Raw genomic sequence first — 19,729 nt, forward strand, 5'->3', positions numbered from 1 at the left:
GACAGGGTCCTTAATTGTAGTTGAATGACTTCCAAGTTGTATTAGTCATTTGTTGGTTGTTGTGACGCTACAATTTATTTACAAGTTCCCTGTTGGCTTCTACCTCTGGTTCTTCATCCGATGTTTATTTGATGATTTTTCTGACTTAAGTGGCTGGTAAAACTTCAGAGAAATCATCAAATGTTGGCCAAAGAACAGGGACAGAAGCCAACAGGCAACCTGTCAATAAATGGCTACGAAAGCCTTCACTGTCGTTTGTATGTCATATTGTATTCCACTGGGCAGTCATTAGCTACTTTGATATGTATTATGTTTGCCAGTTACTGACAATGGTTCAGATGATCACCTCCAGGGGGTTGAGCAGACTACTTGCAACTGTGTTACACTTTGGTGTCTTCTTTTGTTAATATGTGGATTAGGCCCTTAATATTTTTTCCAAGCATTGATTACACAACAGTGATGTACTCCACAGTTACTTATTATGAAAACTATAAGTACAAAAAGAAAAATTTAAAACTGGCCTAATGTACCCAACTTTACCATACATTTGTCAAAAAATCGTTTTAAGACGATTAAAAATTTTGAGACATTATATGAAGACCTGCTGCTCCGTATTACAAGTAAACACTACGTACATAACATTAAATGGGACCATATAAAAACCAAAACCAATCAGATGGATTATCAACAACTACGGCAACAACAACAACTTGAAGTGGCGGCATACATCGGCGAAACAACAATGATGCAATGCGCAGACTCATTAACAGGCTGACATCAGTGCCGCTCACATGACCATTCAGATTTCAGAACTCATGGCGCATGTGCTTTGACGGCTCTATTAATCCAAAGTATCGCTTGCACGTGTTGGTCGCTGTAACATCAGTTTAGAATATCTCTGACGTTGATGTGCGTGGATGGATCAGCTGTGGTGAAAAACACTGTGCCAACAACACGACTTCAGTGAGAAAATGGTAAGCGTCGATGCAATTCCTCTTCCTAAGATTACGAATTCTGGGGCATTCCACTTGCTGTCATTATTTCTTCCTTGTAGACAACGAAAAAGGGTAATTTCCTTACGCGAAAGTGAAACCATGCTGACAAGTTGCCAACATATGTAATGGAAATCAAAGAATTGTTTGGTACGTGGGTACCAACGTAACGTCGTTGCAGTGATTGTATTGTAGTGCCAATAATTCATAGTGTGCATTATAACGTAGTAAAAAATATAAGCATTCGTTCTGTACACGCTCATTTGCTTCCGTGAATTGTCATTGTAGCATCATCCTACTGTGCGCGCGTGTTGATTAAAAAGAAAGCGCGAATCACTCGTAATGATTGTTCTTAATGACTCTTATTTTTGTAACCACTTGCTCTCAGGAAGTTTGTGCACGTAGATTGTGTGATGACTGTCTAAACGAAAACACGACATATGTTGTAAATCATGAACAGTAATAGGTAGAACTTTGCAACAGTTTTCATTGCGTAGACGACTGACACAAGCCGACTAGCAGCATATCACACTCATATGACTGATTTTTAACGTCGAATATTAGTTAACCGATCAGGCATGCGAGAATCACTCCTTACGCCTAATTCCATCATTGAGCCCTCGATTAATTGTGTTTTGACAGTGTGTTGATGTAATCAGGATTCTAAGTGTTTCTGCCCTGTAAGCTGTAACACATTCTATACCGTCATTCTGATGATCTTGGAAACAGTATTATGAGCCTTTTAAGAATGGTAATTGCTTTATAAGCTGCTCTATCACATGTTAGTTTCATGCTCCCTACACTATTTGTGCTATAAATCTTAAAGATGTGGAACGAGTCATTTTACATTCACATCAAAAATCAGTTTGTAAATGTAGCTAAAGCAGAACATTTTTAAGTTTGTTTGCTTGTTTTAAAAACATACAGATGTGAGTTAGTAACTTTATCCACCATCTTTTACACGTTACAATAATAGACATTCTTCTGCAGAATAGGAGTAGTTTTCAAGAAAAAATTTTTCAGTTTGTTTTAAAGTTCTACTTGGCCGTACGTCAGACATGTTATTCACTGCAAATGATCAAAAATTTTAGCTACAGCAATGTGCACCCAATGTTATGCTGAAGACAGCATTAATGTGGAGTAATGATCGCCTTTTTTTCTTCTTCTGGTATTGTAATTATGTTCCTTTTGAAATGCAGTGGATTATTTACAACAGTCTTCATGGGGGAATAACTGTGAAGCAGTACTGATAGTCAAAATGTCCAGTCATATTCTTTATAAAAAAATCATCTGAATTTGATGGTGTTTGCAACAGAGTATGACATTTTTGTTCCCATATAGTAAGCTCTGCCTTATCTGAAACATGTATGCATCACTGAGTCAAGGCATTTTTCCAGAGAGATTGAAATATTCCATTGTTAAACACCTATATAAGAAAGGTGATGGAAGAGGTGTCAGTAACTGCTGACCTTTCATATTAGGATGTCATTAACTGTTGACCTGTTTCACAGAAGAGGCTACCATCCTGTTTCCCTGCCAAAATTTTTGAGAGGATGATATATTCTAGAATAGTGTCGCACCTGAGCAACAGTATTTAGAAGAGTCGTATGTGACTTATTGTGTAGTAAAGAAACATAGTATCAACTGCACAACAAAGCACACTATTTTACCAGTGTTTCACAACTTCATATTTTACACAAGAAATCCAGATTTTAATGTTCTGATCATAAATATAATAGAACACAGCCCAACAGAAATAAAACTTGGAAATGTTTTCGTTCTTGAGTAATAAGTATGTCATCTGCCACAACCCATAGTTAAGATAGATAAAATTAATGCTAATTGTAGGGCTGCTGTTCTGGGTTGCAGGATGGTAGGATTATAGCCATCTTACATCCTGCAGGAAGAGTGTGATGTTGCCTCTGCCTCTCCCCACCCCTCCTCACCCCTCAATCCCTCCTGAAGTCGTGGTTGAGGTGGCAAATAGATATTGTGTTGTGCTACATATCAAGGCTAGCTTGCAAGGTTATAATTTGTTTGTGGCTTAAATTAATGTTAAAACAGTAATGATAATGACCGTAACAGGAACAACACTCAGTTGCTTGTTTCCCTGGGATGCGAGCTGCAATACCTATTTTGTTGATATGTACACATAAATGTACAAACACTTGAGTGCAACAATTTGTGAGGTTATGCTAAGGAATGCTCTTAGAGGCTTAGTTATATGTAAAGAAGGTGGTAGGCTACATAAATTACTCCTCCTTTGAGCCATTATTATTACATTCCATTTTTGTCTTGTGGTATCTCAAAATTCAGACTTTCGCAATCATTGTACAAGACAGGCAGATAATATTCATTTTACAATTAGCAAATGGATATAAAAAGGAGCCTAACATATGGATATAAAACTATACAAGCAGCTTCCCAACACCATAAAATGTATCACAGATGTGAAAAAGTGAGAGACAACTGAGGACATGTCTACAGTACCACTCTTTCTTATTTCAGTAAGAGAATATTCTGATTACATGTAATAGTAAAATAAGTTTCATTTTTCACTATTTGTAAATCAAACACAAAACTCAATCATGCTACAAAATTGTTTGCATCGAAATTATACAATATGATGACTGTGGTGTCACTCATTACAAATGCAGACAGACACAAATAATGCAATAATATTTAATTGCAGAAATAACTTGAAATTCCTGGGACGGTTATGATAATTATGGGGTTTTGTACAGGGACAAACTAAATACGTGGCACTGCTAATGATGAAGATGTACCAAAACAAATACTAATGCAGAAATCAAACAAACAAAATCATCAGCAAAAAATTTTTTAAAAATTCCAGAAATTTCACTAGACCCTTATAGCTCAAACGATTTCACGATACCACAAACCCACACATAATCGAGAAACTGGTACCAGAAATTTCACTTGACCCATACAACTCAAATGAAGTCCACGATATCAACAAACCACAACTCACAGATGTAACTATTATCAAAAGCTGGACTTAACCAAAATAACAGCACACTCCACGACACCCACCAGTAACAAGTAGTAATTCAGAACTTCAACTAACAACCCAATCCACATTCTCATAAGAAACTACTTCAACATCAGTTCTGATCACCACATCTTTAAAGAAAATTACACATAAACACACAGCTAACAGTGAAACAGCAAAAAAACTATAGAGCTAATATGTCGACAAAAATAATAAATTTTTGAGAATATACTCACCACGTGGTGAGTAGATTTTAATCTCTAGAATAAATTTCTTTTATTTTATGTGTATGGTCACAAACTTGTAGATCCTCAGATTATTGGTTTCAGTCAGCAATGAACATCTTCAGAACTGCAGCAAAATATGCGAAAAAGATAAACATTGCCTGCAGAAATTGTATCACGGACACACCCCCTTTGACTGTTAAACCTGCCCAAAGATGTAAACAACCATGCATGAGCAGCACCTGTTAGACGGAGGGGGTCTGACAGCCAATCAGTTTCAATCATTCCACCAGGAAGGAGGTACACAGCTTGTGTTGTCTATAGTTCAACTGCTTAGACGTTCAATACTGCGTTTCGATTGTGTCCGCATTGTTACTTTGTGCCAGGATGGTCTCTCAACAAGGGAAGTGTCCAGTCGTCCCGGAGTGAATGAAAGCGATTTTTGGACATGGAGGGGAGACAGAGAGACAGAAACTGTCCATGACACATCTCGCGCAGACTGCTCAAGGGCTACTACTGCAGTGGATGACCACTACCTATAGATTATGGCTCGGAGGAACCCCGACAGCAACGCCGTCATGTTGAATAATGCTTTTTGTGCAGCCACAGGACATTGTGTTACAACTCAACTTGTCCGCAACAGGCTGCATGATGTGCAATTTCACTCCCAATGTCCATGGCGAGGTCCATCTTAGCAACCATGACACCATGCAGTGCGGTACAGATGGGCCCAACAACATGCCGAATGGACCGCTCAGAATTGGCATCACGTTCTCTTCACCAATGAGTGTCACATTTGCCTTCAGCCAGACAATCGTCGGAGACATGTTTGGAGGCAACCCAGTCAGGCTGAACGCCTTAGGCACACTGTCCAGCGAGTGCAGCAAGGTGCAGGTTCCTTGCTGTTTTGGGGTGGCATTGTGTGGGGCTGACATTTGCCGCTGGTGGTCATGGAAGGCGCTGTAATGGCAACCATATCAGCAGCATATTGGTGAGGCATTCTTCTTCATGGACAACAATTCACATCTCCATCATCCACATCTTGTGAATGACTTCCTTCAGGATTACGAAATTGCTTGACTAGAGTGGCCAGCATGTTCTCCAGATATGAACCCTATCGAACATGCCTGGGATAGATTGAAAAGGGCTGTTTATGGGCGATGTGACCCACCAACCACTCTGAGGGATCTTTGCTGAATTGCCATTGAGGAGTGGGACAATCTGGACCAACAGTGCCTTGATGAACTTATGGATAGTATGCCACAACGAATTCAGTCGTGCATCAATGCAAGAGAATGTGCTACTGGGTATTAGAGGTACTGGTGTGTAAAGCAATCTGGACCACCACCTTTGAAAGTCACGCTGCAATGTGTGGTTTTCATGAACAATAAAAAGGACGGAAATGATGTTTATGTTGATCTCTCTTCCAATTTTCTGTGCAGGTTCTGGAACTCTCAGAACCGAGGTGATACGAAACTTCTTTTTATATATGTGCAACAAGCAAATTGTCTACAGCTCAAAACAATAAACTAGACCATGATGAATAGTATTACTGCCATACATATGAAAATTTTGCACTTTAAATATGATGAGGCATACCTGTTTTATAAAAGCATGTCCTGATATACTGGAACCTTAGTGGCATTGTCAAAAGCTAAACACAGAATCACCGCCAGCATCGTCACACATATATAAGTAATAGTACACACAAGAGATCTTGTCAGCAGCACTACTGTTCAAAGCAATCTCTCTGTATCAATGACATGCATGTGTATTATAAAGTATTTGCATTGTTCTAATCGATCATCCCACAGTGCTCAGCTTTTTGTGTGTATTGCTGCGTCAAATCTTAAGAGGTGACTTCTTGATCACATTGCCTCCAGTTTTCATTCATTGCTTACACTGCTGTTTTGTTTCTGGCATGAGGTGGTGTAACAAAAACAAATAGGTGCACAAGATCAGTTTTCGTTAATTTTAAGAGAGTCTGAACGCTGCTGAGAAATTTGTACTCTTACTCCCTTTTGATCTTCAAAAAATATTATGTCTATCCTGCCTGTAGCTTTTACATAGTTAATTGCTAATTTGAGGTGTACCATTATTTTTCTTCTGAAATGCCTGTGGCTTCATTTAGGCATGTCTTTTGCGTAGATTCTCATTGAGAAAAATTAGCCAGTTTTAACTCGGCTGAATAATTTTTAGCTTTTGAGATGGAACAGACATTGTAAAAAACTGAAGCAACTTGCTAGTAAGTTTGTTTGATGGACAAAAACTTGCCTCTCAAATAATAGAGCACAGCAGCTGTCATCTTTTTCTTTCAGATTTTATTAGACAAGTCTAGATTTCATCTAGTACCTAGCCATTATCAATGCACTATTTTGTGTTATCAATGCAAATCTTAGTACGTTAGTCACTTGTTGTTCAGGTAGTCTTGAACGAATTGTGACAGAAGCCGGAACAACAGGGTACTGACCGACTAAGACATGTGTTGATACCATGAAATAGTGCATTGATAATGGCTAGGCACTAGCTGAAATCCAGATTTGCCTAATAAAACTTGAAAGAAAAGTATGACTGATTGCTGTGCTCTGTCATTTGAAAGTCGTATCACAGTCGCTGAGTGCACTCACATACCTGGTGGAAGGTAACTTGATAAACTTGCCTCGTTATAGAATTTTATGATGGCAGTTTATTTCCATTTGAAAGAAACATACATAGCATAACCATTTTCACATGTTGACTGTCACGAGGGGAAAACCGGCCACAGCAGAGGCTTATGCCTGACGCCATGTATCTGCCAGTGGCTACAGCAGAGCCTCATGTCTGACGCTGTATCCCAGCCTGACCTGGTGGTGAAACATCCATCACTATGCATGTGGCATTCAACATGTGAAAGGTGGCACGAACAAAGGTTTTCTGCAAATAGAGTTAACTTTTGTCTTACGGAATTGCATAGAAGGTACCTACAAAAATTAGAAGACATCACTGCCATCTTTGTGCCAAACCAATTCTCAGTGCCCTACTATTAATCATCATTAGCAATTAGACTGACCTCTTCCACACCCCCTCCCACTTTTTTTAATTGTATTCTCAGCGTGTCTTGTCTCATTAAATCCAACAAAGTAATTTTTTTGGTCTGTTAACCATCTTTTCACCTAGGTATATTTCCTGCCTACCTCCATTTCATTTTCAATGCAGTTTTAATGATAGCATCTATTCCCATCTGTTCTCTAACCCTTTTATTTGTGTTTCCTAGTAATTTCCAACATTTATGTCTCCTTAGCTTGCAGAGGAACCCCTCAATTTTTGATTATTTTCTTATTGAAAGTCCATATCTCACTCTTGTAAGTCAGAACTAGTGGCCCTCACTTTTCAGGCACAATGCAGGCCTAGTTTTGAAAACTGTTTAGTTTAGGATTACACTTCATACTAATTATATTCTTCCTCCTCCTCCTTTTTCTTCTTCTTCTTCTTCCTCTTCTTTGTTGTTGTTAGATTTGTGGATTGTATTGTTAATCAAGGGCTCCCATCATTGCCTGTCTCTACACCACCTCACTTCTGCTTTAATAACATCTCCTGGTATTCTTGCCTTCTCTATGGGTACTCTTGCAGTATCTGGCCATCTCCTCCTACGTCTTCTTCATGGTCTCTTACTAGTTAAGCTTCTGTCACTATCTCCTCTTTCATTCTCATAATATATTCATATCATTTCAGCTTTGTTGTTTCTGTCTTGTCCTTTAGTCTTGACCTGTCTGTCCTTTTTCTGGTGTCCTCATTTCTGATTTTATCCCTTCTTGTCTTGCCTTCCATACCTCTTAAAAATCTGCTGGATTCATGCATTCTTCCCTTTTTATTGTAGCCCATGTAGGCGTACTAGTAGTGCATGCTATAACGGGTTCATAGTAAGTTGAATATATTTTCACTCCTGTTTGATTAACTTCTCTCATTAGTAGTTGATGTATCTGCACTAAGATGAGCAAAACAATGTCATCAGCACATGTGATCCAGATATATTTCATTGACCTATACACCTTCTTTCTTTCTTTCTTTCATATGTAGGTATGTGATAATTTCCGACTAGAGCTGCAGAGAATAGTGCCTCTTTTTCTTTTACTGCATTGTGTGAAATATATATGTAGTAAATGAAACTTCCTGGCCGATTAAAACTGTGTGCTGGGCCAAGATTCAAACTCAGGGCTTTTGCCTTGCACAGTCAAGTGCTCTACCCTCTGAGCTACCTAAACATGACTCATGACCCATCCTCACAGCCATACTTCCACCAGTACCTCGTCTCCTACATTCCAGACTTCACAGAAGCTCTCTTGCAAGACTAGCACCCCTGGAGAAAGAATATTGCAGAGAAATGGCTCAGCCACAGGGCGGGGGATGTTTCCAGAATAAAATTTTCACTCTGCAGCGGAGTGAAAATTTCATTCTGGATATATGTAGCAACTTGTACCCTGCCCCAACAGGACTTCAGGAAATGAATAAATTCTGAATAAGGAAATATGACTGGAGAGATATGCTAACTGTTATACTGCATCTAACCCTTTTTCCGGAAAAAAAAAAAACCTGAAACCAACTTGTCACCAGAAATTCCTGTGAGTTTTGAATTCAGATTCAGACTGTTTTCAGTTAATGTTGTTCTTCTTCACTGAAGCCATCACTCTTTCCTTTTGTTTTATAACTGTAATGAAATGATTGTACGGCATAGATGGCTGGGAGTGCCCCCACCCTTCTTCCGGGAAAGTTTGGCTGCCGAATTGCGTTTTCAGTTGATGCCACATTGGGTGTCTTGCGTGTCAATTATGATGATGATAACATAATGCCCAGTCCTCGAGTGGAGAAAATTTCTGACCTGGCCAGGAATTGAATCCAAGCCTGCTGCATGGCAGTCAGATGCGTTGACCACTCAGCCAAGTGGCGACAGTTTATAATTTATTACTTGTTTACTAATTTCTTCCCCCATTCTGCTGATATGTTGGTTCCATTTTATCCATCCTTGATCTGTTTCCTCATTTACAGAATATGTGTTAAGTTCTTCTCCTCTGATCTTGTTTTGTATTTGATCGCTGAGAACACATCTTTTAACATTCCTTAAAAATTTCATTTCAGCCGACTGTATTTCCTTTTGTCTTTCTTAGTTAAGACTCACTTCGATGTATTGGTAAAGGGATAGCCATCACTTTGTAAAATTTTAGCTTTGTGTCCTTCCTTGTCTTGCCACGCAGTGTTCTATGTAGTGCGCCGCATATCATTTGAAACGTATTTAATTTATTGCCGTAGTTACATCACTTTTTGTGGAGTTGTTAAATTTTGCACTGGTCTTCTGAGATACATTTCACTATGTGAGGTAGCTTATAGGATACTGGATTTGTATTAAACATGGACTCTAATCCCTATTTAGTCATACTGATTTAGTGTCTTCTAAGTTACTACATCTGAATTCCACTGAGCAAGATGGCACATTGATTAAGGCAACAGACTTGCATTTGGTTTCCAAACCTTGTACACCAAACTGATAAAAGTGAATGTTGAGACAATTCCTATGAAAATGAAAATGGTACCAGAAAATTCGCTCAAGTCCTAGTAACTGTCCCTTCCTTTTTATCTGATTTTTCAGGACTGAAAAAGGCCAGCACTGATTTCCACTCATATTTTCCAACTGACTCAATGCTCCATCTCTAAATGTTGTTAATGTCGATGTGTTAATCTGATTTTCAGTCCATGCTATGACTCATATTACAACTTTATATGTCTTCAGAGAAAGATTCATATTGTATTTTAGTGTCTTTGCTACTTTTGTCATTTAGTCACCTACTTTGAGGTATTTATTTATCTCAGATTATGCTCAACGAACATTATTGGCATCACAACAAGTTTTGTGCTGCAGCATAGTGGTGTAGTGGCACTAGCTCTAGCACAGGATGTGATTCCATCATTACGACATTCTCCACATATTTATTTGGGAGTGTTGTTTATGCCGCATTTATGTGTAAGACCTCAAGAAATGAATGCATGCATGCAAAGATTAAATAATTTTTACTTTTGTGAACCAGTAGATTTTGCCATTTTTTATATTTACCGACAGCAACAATATTGAACAGAATACCATAAAAAACACTATAAAAAGGAACAACCTTTTATTGGCTCAAGGGTCATTTAGTAAAGAGAAACTAAGGCCTGTGAAAAAGGCTTTGCTCTTCAAATCAACTGCACAGAGGGATGTTGTAGGCCCATGGAAGAGGTGGAAGGATTATCTTGGAATTCCTAACTGAATGAAACAGACTGTGTGGTCGACCATGAAGGTGATCTTGTATTGTTTGCTTAATATATACTTAATTGTAATGGTATTTCTAAAAGAAAATTGTTTCCATCATCTGTAGTAAGAGTGGCTTGTTTACAGTATACTACCACTTGCAGATTTATAATGAACACTGCTAGTCCGCATGTAGCACAGTTGTCAGAAACAATACTGTGCAGTTACAATACACTTTGTCATCAAATAGTAAATCATAGCCATTCATCTTTTTTTGTAACTACTTGATTTATATGGTTGTGTATTGTCATAGCTACAATAGGGCCACGACGACAAGATTGCTCAGGTGGGATGAAGTGACCCTCGCGCGTCTTAGAATTGGACACTGCCCTCTCACTCATAGCTTTTTTACTATGGCCAGAGGATCCCCTGTGATGCTTGGTGATGCTTGTGGTGTGCACATTTCTATCTGCCGTATTTTAACAGAGTGCATTTTATTCTGTGATCCAAGGGCAGAAGCAAATATTGGTGGGGATCTGCCCCCTATTTTAGCTGATGATGAGATGGGTGTTACTAAGGTTTTAAAGTTTTGTGATGTGTCTGGACTCTGACCTAAACTTTTAGGGTGGAGGTTGTAGTCTGTTGCAGAGTGGCTGGCTTCTTCTTTTTTTATTCTCACATTCAGTGAGCCACATCCATCTGCTTTATCGTTTCAACTCCATATACCACTTTCTTACTGTCATTAATGTTTCACTACTTATGCAATACTTCATTCAGTGCTTCTGTGTGGGTACGCACAGTTTTCCAACAGCACAGTGTTTTACTTGCTGTTTTATCTTCCTATTTTGTGTATTTTACGAACACTTGTCTCAATCTGTTTTCTCTCTAGCACTAAAGACCTTGTTCTCCACATTCAACAACAAGATTAATTACAGCCTGCACCGAGGCATTTAAAATTTGCCAGCTCTTTGAAAAGGCACGGTCGACTTCCTTCCCCATCATTCCCTAATCTGATGGGACTGATGACTTTGCTGATTCGTGGCCCCCCTCCCCAATAAACCAACCAACCATCTTCGCCAGCTCTCAACCAAATTTTCACCTTTCAATCTAACCGAACTTCGGGCTATGGTACAGATCTGCCTGTCACCACAACCAAGTTGTGATTTTTTTTCTGCGCATTGGTTCATCATGTTCCACAGATCCCGTCAAGAACGAGAACCTTCTGGGATATGAAACAGGCCGGGGTACACATTGAGTATGTATACACATGGAAAATAAAATAGCACTGTGCTGCTTAATGCAGGGGAGAGGGACAGAAAAGTGGAGATATAGAGAAGAGGAAAAAATACTTTGGGTACATTGCTGGAATAGAAGGCTGTGTAGTGCTGGATTGGAGGAAGGAAGGTGATAGGTGGGTAAAGGACAGGGACTAACAAAGGTTGAGGCCATGTGAGTTTGTTCCCTGTGTTGTGGTTGCATGTAGGGTACATATTGTTTACTGTTCCTTTTTACATTCATTCCTGTTAAGGTAATCAGTAATGTGTAACAATCGAAATTGTCAAGGATAACCCTAAACACATGAACACAATTGGAGTATGATGTAGCCAGTTATGTGCACACTGACTAAGAGGTGAAATTTGGAGAAAAGTCCTACTTGGATTTCGCATTACGACTGCTATGATTCCCTAGCCATCTTGGAACACTGCTCTGGATGAAAGGTAAGTGGGATGTCTCTTAGTCCTTCAGGTACTGTCATCAATGAGGCTATTTGAAATGCAGCATCCTTACTGTTTTCAACAAGGTCATAAATCACTGGGGATAAGAGTGGTGGAAAACTAAATGACAAGCTGTGCTTGACAAAGTCACCTACACCACTTTTCGTGAAAATTTTAATAGCGAGGAGAAGACGGGATCACATTGAAATTTACTTCACAGACTAGGGTCATGGTAATACACAAATGACTAGAATTACAGAACTACACTTACACTCTGAAGACAAGAATTCAGTACAGTTTGAAGTCACCATGTGTTGTAATCAGACACTCTAGATATTGTGGTATGCAATCAAAAATGGCGTGGGTAGGGTGCTGAAGAACGCAGGGCCATGTGGTTTGTAGGTATGATCACAAAGCTTCAACAGTGGTTGCTGAAGTAATGGCGTGAATAAGTTGTCGACATACCCTATCCCAGACGTGTTCAGTGAGTAACACTTTAAGCAAATGTGCAAGCCAGGAAGTGGTGGCACCTGTTTTTCTTTGAAGAAGGCTTGCACATTCCTCGTCACATGTGGCCGGGTATTGTCCTCCTGAAATGAGACATGCAGAGCAGCCTATAGATTAGAAGAAACAGTGCCAGGACATGATCTATCTTTACAGTATCCCCTATTTTGGAGTTGCAGCAACTCGGAACAGGAATTTAACTTTTTTTGATTATGGATATGAAAATAGTGAGTGTCGACCAAAAAAAAAGAAAAATCGACAAAGTTAATTATGAAAGAAACTCTAATTGTTGAGCGACCCTTAAAATGGAAAGATTGTAACAGGAAGGTATCCGCTCCTCGAGTGAAGGTATGTTTTTAAAATGAGGAGAACCCATACTCTCGAGAAGTTGTAAACGACACACATTTTGATAGCGATAAGGTCGAGTAATAGTGTCAGATGCATAGAGGTTGTGCGCTGTATGGGAACGGCGTAGGGCACGGACCAGAGATCAGTGTTTCGGGGTGCCATACGCTACATTCCGCACGTTGGTTTTGAGAACATATAACTAAAGTTGAATAAATATTAATTTTCCGAAACTTTGCTCATCAGCAAAGCAAGAAGCACATATTAGAATACCAGAGTACGACAACAGCTAGTGGAGTTTGGAAGAGTAAATGAAAACGAAGTAGTAGATTAACCAGGAAACCTACACTGTAAAATTTATACAGCTAGATGCATCTGGCCGTTAACTGTTGACGGCCATTTGATTTGGTCATTCTAGCAGTGCAGAAAATGGGGGGAGAAAAATGGTTTCATGTTTTTGTTAAATATTTTTACTGGGGGTGGGGGTGGTGGGGAGATCACGTCGAGGAGAGCATTGTAAAATTCCATAATATCATATTGCTGTACAGAGAAGTGTAAGTGCCCTACATAGCTGAAGCTGTAGATGTTTCAACTGAACCGAGAGCACAACACCAGTCGAGGAAATTACAAGTGATGAAAAGAAAAATGCGCTGTTGGTGGCAGGATTGCTGACTGTCGGGAAAAAGCCGCACCCACACTAATATTGCAAAGCAGCGTTTGTGGAATGAATCTGGGTCCATCACTGAAACAGCAAAACAATGCTCTGTTATGGACGAACTGACAACGCCGAAGTTCCCGATTCCAACTAGCTCTCGATGTTCTAGAGATAGACCTTAGTTCTCTGTTTCTCGTTCTCGCTTCATGGAAGAAAAGACCAATAAATAAATGGGATCAGCTACAAATGACAGATGAATTGCAGTACTACGGCTGTGGTTTGAGTTTCACATTACACCATCTGAACATGTACATGACTGCGTAAGTTCACTCTTAGGTAAGCCTGTCAATCACGGTAAGGTCGTACCACATCACATGGGAAAAATCGTTGTTTAACTGTTCTGAGACCAAAACCACATAAAAAGCAAAATGACATCGGTTATTATCATAAGAGTGGCGCAAGACATATTCAGTATGCTGTCCACCGATTTCTGCCACGAGTTGAAATCGAGAAACAGCACGTTCCATAACAAATCAGAGGGGGGGGGGGGGGGGGTCACGTTGAAAATGCGTTGCGCAGTGCTTGCCTTCAGTTCAGCTACGTTCGTAATTGGAGCACTGAACACGTCTCACAGATAGCCTCACATCCAGAAGTCACACGAATTAATGATTTTTTTGTTTTAAAACTGTTTACTTGATTTCTTACCACACACTTGAAACAGCCCTTGTATTTATATTTTTTATATTGTTTAAGCGCGAAGGTAACTTGGATACTTAGTATTTGTCTCAAATGCCCGAAATAGCTCATCTGCTGAACAGTTGCCTCACATTGCCCACTCTCCGATTGTAAGCAACTGCTCTTTCCTCATTTAAATTTCCGATTTCACGTTTTGTTAAAAACCGACCCTATGTAAAATAAATCGTTTAAAGCTGCGTCAGCAACGACGAAACCATTATGAACAAGTAGACTCTGTTTGGCATGTAGTCGATAGCGAAATCTGTAGAGGGAGTCAAAAAATGGAACATGCGTATGTAGCGGAGTAGTGAAATTGTTGTTTCATCGAATGATTACATACATGTATACATACATATTTTAATCCTTGTTCCGTAGATCATGAATACGACATTTCGTAATGATATGGAACGTGTCACTTTAACATAAGTTTTCGTTTCTCAAAATAATTATTTTTTTATTTATTTTTATTTTATTTACAGTTACTATCTAAGAATTCATGTATTGAGTAGTTGTCATTCAGAAATTCTTTTAATTTGCCTTTAAATGTTGGTTGGCTATCTGTCAGACTTTTAACACTATTTGGCAAACGTCCAAAGATTTTTGTGGCAGCATAATTCACCCCTTTCTGTGCGAAAGTGAGATTTAATCCAGAATAGTGAAGATCATCCTTTCTTCTAGTGTTGTAGCTATGCACTTCGCTGTTATTTCATAAGTGAATAAATTTATTGTGAAGGTACTGTGAATATCCCGAGTTCCTTAAATAAATGTCTGCAAGTTCCTTTCATTCAAAGACCTCAGTGTTTCAACCTGCTGCTGTTACACCATTTTCTTTTTTTGAGGTAAACAACTCGAGTCTCTTACTTCGTATCAAGGTCATCGATACGGCGAGAGTTCATATTGGTGTATGGGGAGACAAACTAATTCGAAATTCGTAATGTTCTTTCTCAATACATTTATCATAATAAATATGCAGAACTGGCATCCTATTTTTAACATGTAAGGTCAATTCCACTGTGAAAAATCTTGATTCACTGTTGTACACTACGGGAGTGGCATATAAACAAGAATCTTTTTTTGACACAATCATTGTAATTTACGAAACAAATAAAGAATTCATGTAGAAAGTTTACTCGTCAAATTTGTGCCATGTATGTGTATGTAGCGAGTTTTACATTTTAGATTTGATATCTGGTAACGGGAAGTGGAAATAGCTATATCAAGACATTCTTACTGATTATTCGTTATGGTACTGTACATTAAAAACAGTTACTTGATACATAACATGCCCTTCTTTTGTCCTGTACGATTGTTGGGTGATGACAGATTCTTCTTTGTTGAAGCAACTTACTATCGTCTTAAGTTTTCCTGTACTGTCGTTCTTCTTATTTATAATTCTTATTTCTCATGAAGTATGAAGATTACAGTATTGACGTTAACACAATATCGTCTGCCCTGTAAGTGTGTGAATTTGCCTTAAAATAATAAAAATAACCACAGATAGACACTAGCTTCATGAGAAAGTGGTATAAAACTACGTACAGTTTATATTGCCCAACAGAAATTAGCATTGAGGCTGTGATAAATACGTGACAAACAATCTTGCCTAGGTTTTCCCAAGCTGTCGCATGTCCTGTTGCTGCGTGTCCACGCTTGCATCGGTCGTTCCCCAAGGTTACTGCTTCCTATTTGATCGATGAAACAAATTAAAATGGCTTGTCATTAGTCCTCAGAAAGCGCTGCTGTATGTTTGCTCGTATCGTCAACATAGAGGTCAATATTTCTACTGGAGACAGTTTTTCACGTTGTCGTGACGTCTTAGACATATTTACCTAATACAGCCCGTTTTGAAAATCGTTTTATGAACAGGCTTTTACTCGTAGCTGAATCCAAATCACAATTAACCAAAGATTTCTAGTAGGCTTATCTGTTTATTGTTTCTTCATATTTTCACATAGAGGCATGACTAATACAGGGAACATTTTAGGCTAACAAGAGGCATACAGTCATGTTTCTCATGCTCAATATGTGAATGGAATAGGACAGAAACTTGTCAATACTGGTGGAAAGTACATCCGCCATGCACTACAGACACGCTTCTTGGAGTACACATGTAGATGTGGATTGTGATTCTGACGTGGTTCGAAATTGGTGTTTTCAGACTGCGAGCTTCGTCATCCGAAACTGAAGGGTGTAAGGGTATACATGAAGTCCGGGAACACTTTCAATTATTTATTGCACTAGAACTAAACATATTGCATTTTGAAGAGTTCTAGCCGGCCGGAGTGGTCGTGTGGTTCTAAGCGCTACAGTCTGGAACCGAGCGACCGCTACAGTCGCAGGTTCGAATCCTGCCTCGGGCATGGATGTGTGTGATGTCCTTAGGTTAGTTAGGTTTAATTAGTTCTAAGTTCTAGGCGACTGATGACCTCAGAAGTTAAGTCGCATAGTGCTCAGAGCCATTTGAACCATTTGAAGAGTTCTAAACATCCGTATTGTTTGCTGGTATGACAAGAGATTGCTGTTATTTTTCTGTGTCTCGCTGTCAATGGCAGTTTGGTTCCTTTTGACCTACAATTCTGCTCGTTCCCATGAACCTTAGCTGGTAGACGCCCTTACCTGTGGTGGTATCACCCGAATATTGCGACAAACTTAGTCACTAAACTTGTATCCTGCTGGACATATTTCTTTCACCTTTTTTTCCACTTGCTGCTTGGTAGAAGGCCCGAAGTATAATTTCACATGTTGGGTCGTTTTTGGCCTATTAGCAGCTGCGTCTGCCGCTTGTGTGTTAGTGGTAGGACACTTTGATAAAGCTAGGTATAACTGTCGAGTGTAATATACGTAGAACTAAACTTTCGTACAGGTTTATAGTGCCTTGTGTAACAATACACTGACAGTGTTAAAGGTGGTACCTTATATACAGTGGCTAAGTGACCTTTCCGTAACAGTGACTGTGTTTTTAGCCTAAAGTATCTACATGCAATATGTCTGTTGTGAAACTGTCTGGAGTACATAGTGAATTAATGTTTAAGCGTCTTCGCCGGCCGCGGTGGCCGTGCGGTTCTGGCGCTGCAGTCCGGAACCGCGGGACTGCTACGGTCGCAGGTTCGAATCCTGCCTCGGGCATGGGTGTGTGTGATGTCCTTAGGTTAGTTAGGTTTAAGTAGTTCTAAGCTCTAGGGGACTTATGACCTAAGATGTTGAGTCCCATAGTGCTCAGAGCCATTTGAACCATTTTTTTAAAGCGTCTTCCTCGTTTGCTTCTTCTTCTTCTTCTCCATCTTCTTCCACCTAGGATTCTCTGGTTTTGCTGGATATTGACTGGCCCTCTGTATGGCCTAGTGCATAGATATTCTTTATAAGTTGTTTTAGAAATTCCATCTGCTAACTTGTTTAGATGCTTTCACTGATAAACTTTTCTAATGGATTCATATATTGATTATATTGTGTATCTGTGATGTGTCTCTGATATTTCTGTAATTCCTGCAGAATAGGACTGTGTGTTCTGGAGTTTCTAATTCCCTACATCCCCCTAAATTGGTGTCTGAGTTTAACTCACGCGGTTTAAGTGCGTGGGATAAGCCCCGTGTCCAGGTAAGAAGTGCACCATACCGCAGCTAGGATCTACATGTTTCAATCTTAACCATGCCGAGATTGTGGAAAAAATGTATAGGCTCTTCGTCCCGTATCGTTGACCTCCCATTTACCTTACCAGAGTTTATGTTGGTGCTTATAATTCATAGGTACACTGGTTATTAGTCTAACCTGATTTAGCCTACCCGTCTTTAACAATTACGTTGCAGCCCGATATCTGACAGTGTATCTCCAAGCACCACGCACAGTGCTATCACTGATGCGGCTTTATCACTTTAAGTAGGACACTTCTTTGCCCTCGTCTAACAGATGTTCTGTTTGTGACGAGAGTTACTCTGTGTTCCCATGCACTGACTCGAAGAGTGCACAGTGTTATATGCTGTGTGATTGGTAAAGGTAGCCCATATTCCGCTGAGTTTAACTTTGCCAGTTTGCGTAGAACTTTTTCCGCTTTGGATGTACATCCTGTGATGTTTTCATGAAATTTTAATCTTATCTCCGTGTATACTGCCAGATAGCGTGTGACGATTGCTCTTTTTATGTTGTGTCCCCAGTTTTTATCAGAGGATTCTTTCGCAGTCGACCTGTCAGTAATTAGTTCGTTGTTTTCATCTCTGCAGTCTTGAGTTTGTTTGCGGTGGGCGTTTGTGTGATTGTCGTAAGTGTGCAACTGGCTTTTCCTTCTACTTGGGTACTGTTGTTTGTAGAGATCACTACAAGTAGATCATCTACATATGCGACAACTCCATCTGTCCTATTATCAAATGGTTTAAATGGCTCTGAGCACTATGGGACTTAACATCTATGGTCATCAGTCCCCTAGAACTTAGAACTACTTAAACCTAACTAACCTAAGGACATCACACAACACCTAGTCATCACGAGGCAGAGAAAATCCCCGACTCCGCCGGGAATCGAACCCGGGCGCGGGAAGCGAGAACGCTACCGCACGACCACGAGCTGCGGACTGTCCTATTATCCCCGTCCAGTAGGTACAGGAGGACTTCAGTGGTTAAGTCCCATAAGACTGGTCCACAGACCGACCTCTGAGGGCACCGCTTGGTAATTCTTTTGTTTACTTTCAGATTGCCCACTCGCCATTCTATTACTCTGTCCCTGCAATAATCTAAGAGACTGTTATTGACTATTGGACATATCTTGACTCTCTCGAAATACGCATTACTGCTAGGCCAGCACCTCCCATGACTTTTCCATGACTGGAGGTTATTGTTATTGGTGAACCGCTGACGTCCTTCAAGGATTCACCAATAATCTCAGTGAAGTCGTGCCACGCGAGTTCAAAGTAATGTTGGCAACCAAGAAAGGCCAGCCCAAATATATCCAGAACGAGTAAATTTGACGCTGTGCGGCTGTAGATAAGTTATAAAGGACCCTGTGGCGAATTTCCATATATATCGGTACTCGAGTTTGCAGCTGCCGATTCACACATCGATATTTTTTTTTTTTTAATGAAACTTACAATTTTTGTGTGGCAGTATAAGGGCGTTCGAAGAGGACTTCAGCGACATAACTCTTACGGAACTTATCATATACGAGTAGTAGTAACAACATAACAGCGCTGTGAACCATTGTACTGCCGTGAGGAGGTCTACGAGCTAACACAGTGAATCTGGCAGCTAATTGCTAAACTTTGTATTACGGCGGAACAGTTAAGTACGCTGAATAGTGTGGCTTT

The 19,729-nt window shown here is 39.7% G+C and overlaps 1 protein-coding gene across 1 annotated transcript in view; it reads left to right on the forward strand.

The window, feature by feature from the left end:
• Positions 1 to 839: 839 nt before the first annotated feature.
• The window catches only part of LOC126093788 (tRNA-dihydrouridine(16/17) synthase [NAD(P)(+)]-like), a 259,337-nt gene continuing 240,447 nt past the window's right edge, over positions 840 to 19,729 (forward strand). The window contains exon 1 of the mRNA XM_049908746.1: positions 840 to 974. Coding sequence (XP_049764703.1) covers positions 972 to 974 — 3 coding nt within the window. The 5' untranslated portion in view covers positions 840 to 971. The remainder of the gene's footprint in view (positions 975 to 19,729) is intronic.

Source organism: Schistocerca cancellata, chromosome 1 (genome assembly GCF_023864275.1).
Source record: "Schistocerca cancellata isolate TAMUIC-IGC-003103 chromosome 1, iqSchCanc2.1, whole genome shotgun sequence".
NCBI classification, from domain to species: domain Eukaryota; kingdom Metazoa; phylum Arthropoda; class Insecta; order Orthoptera; family Acrididae; genus Schistocerca; species Schistocerca cancellata.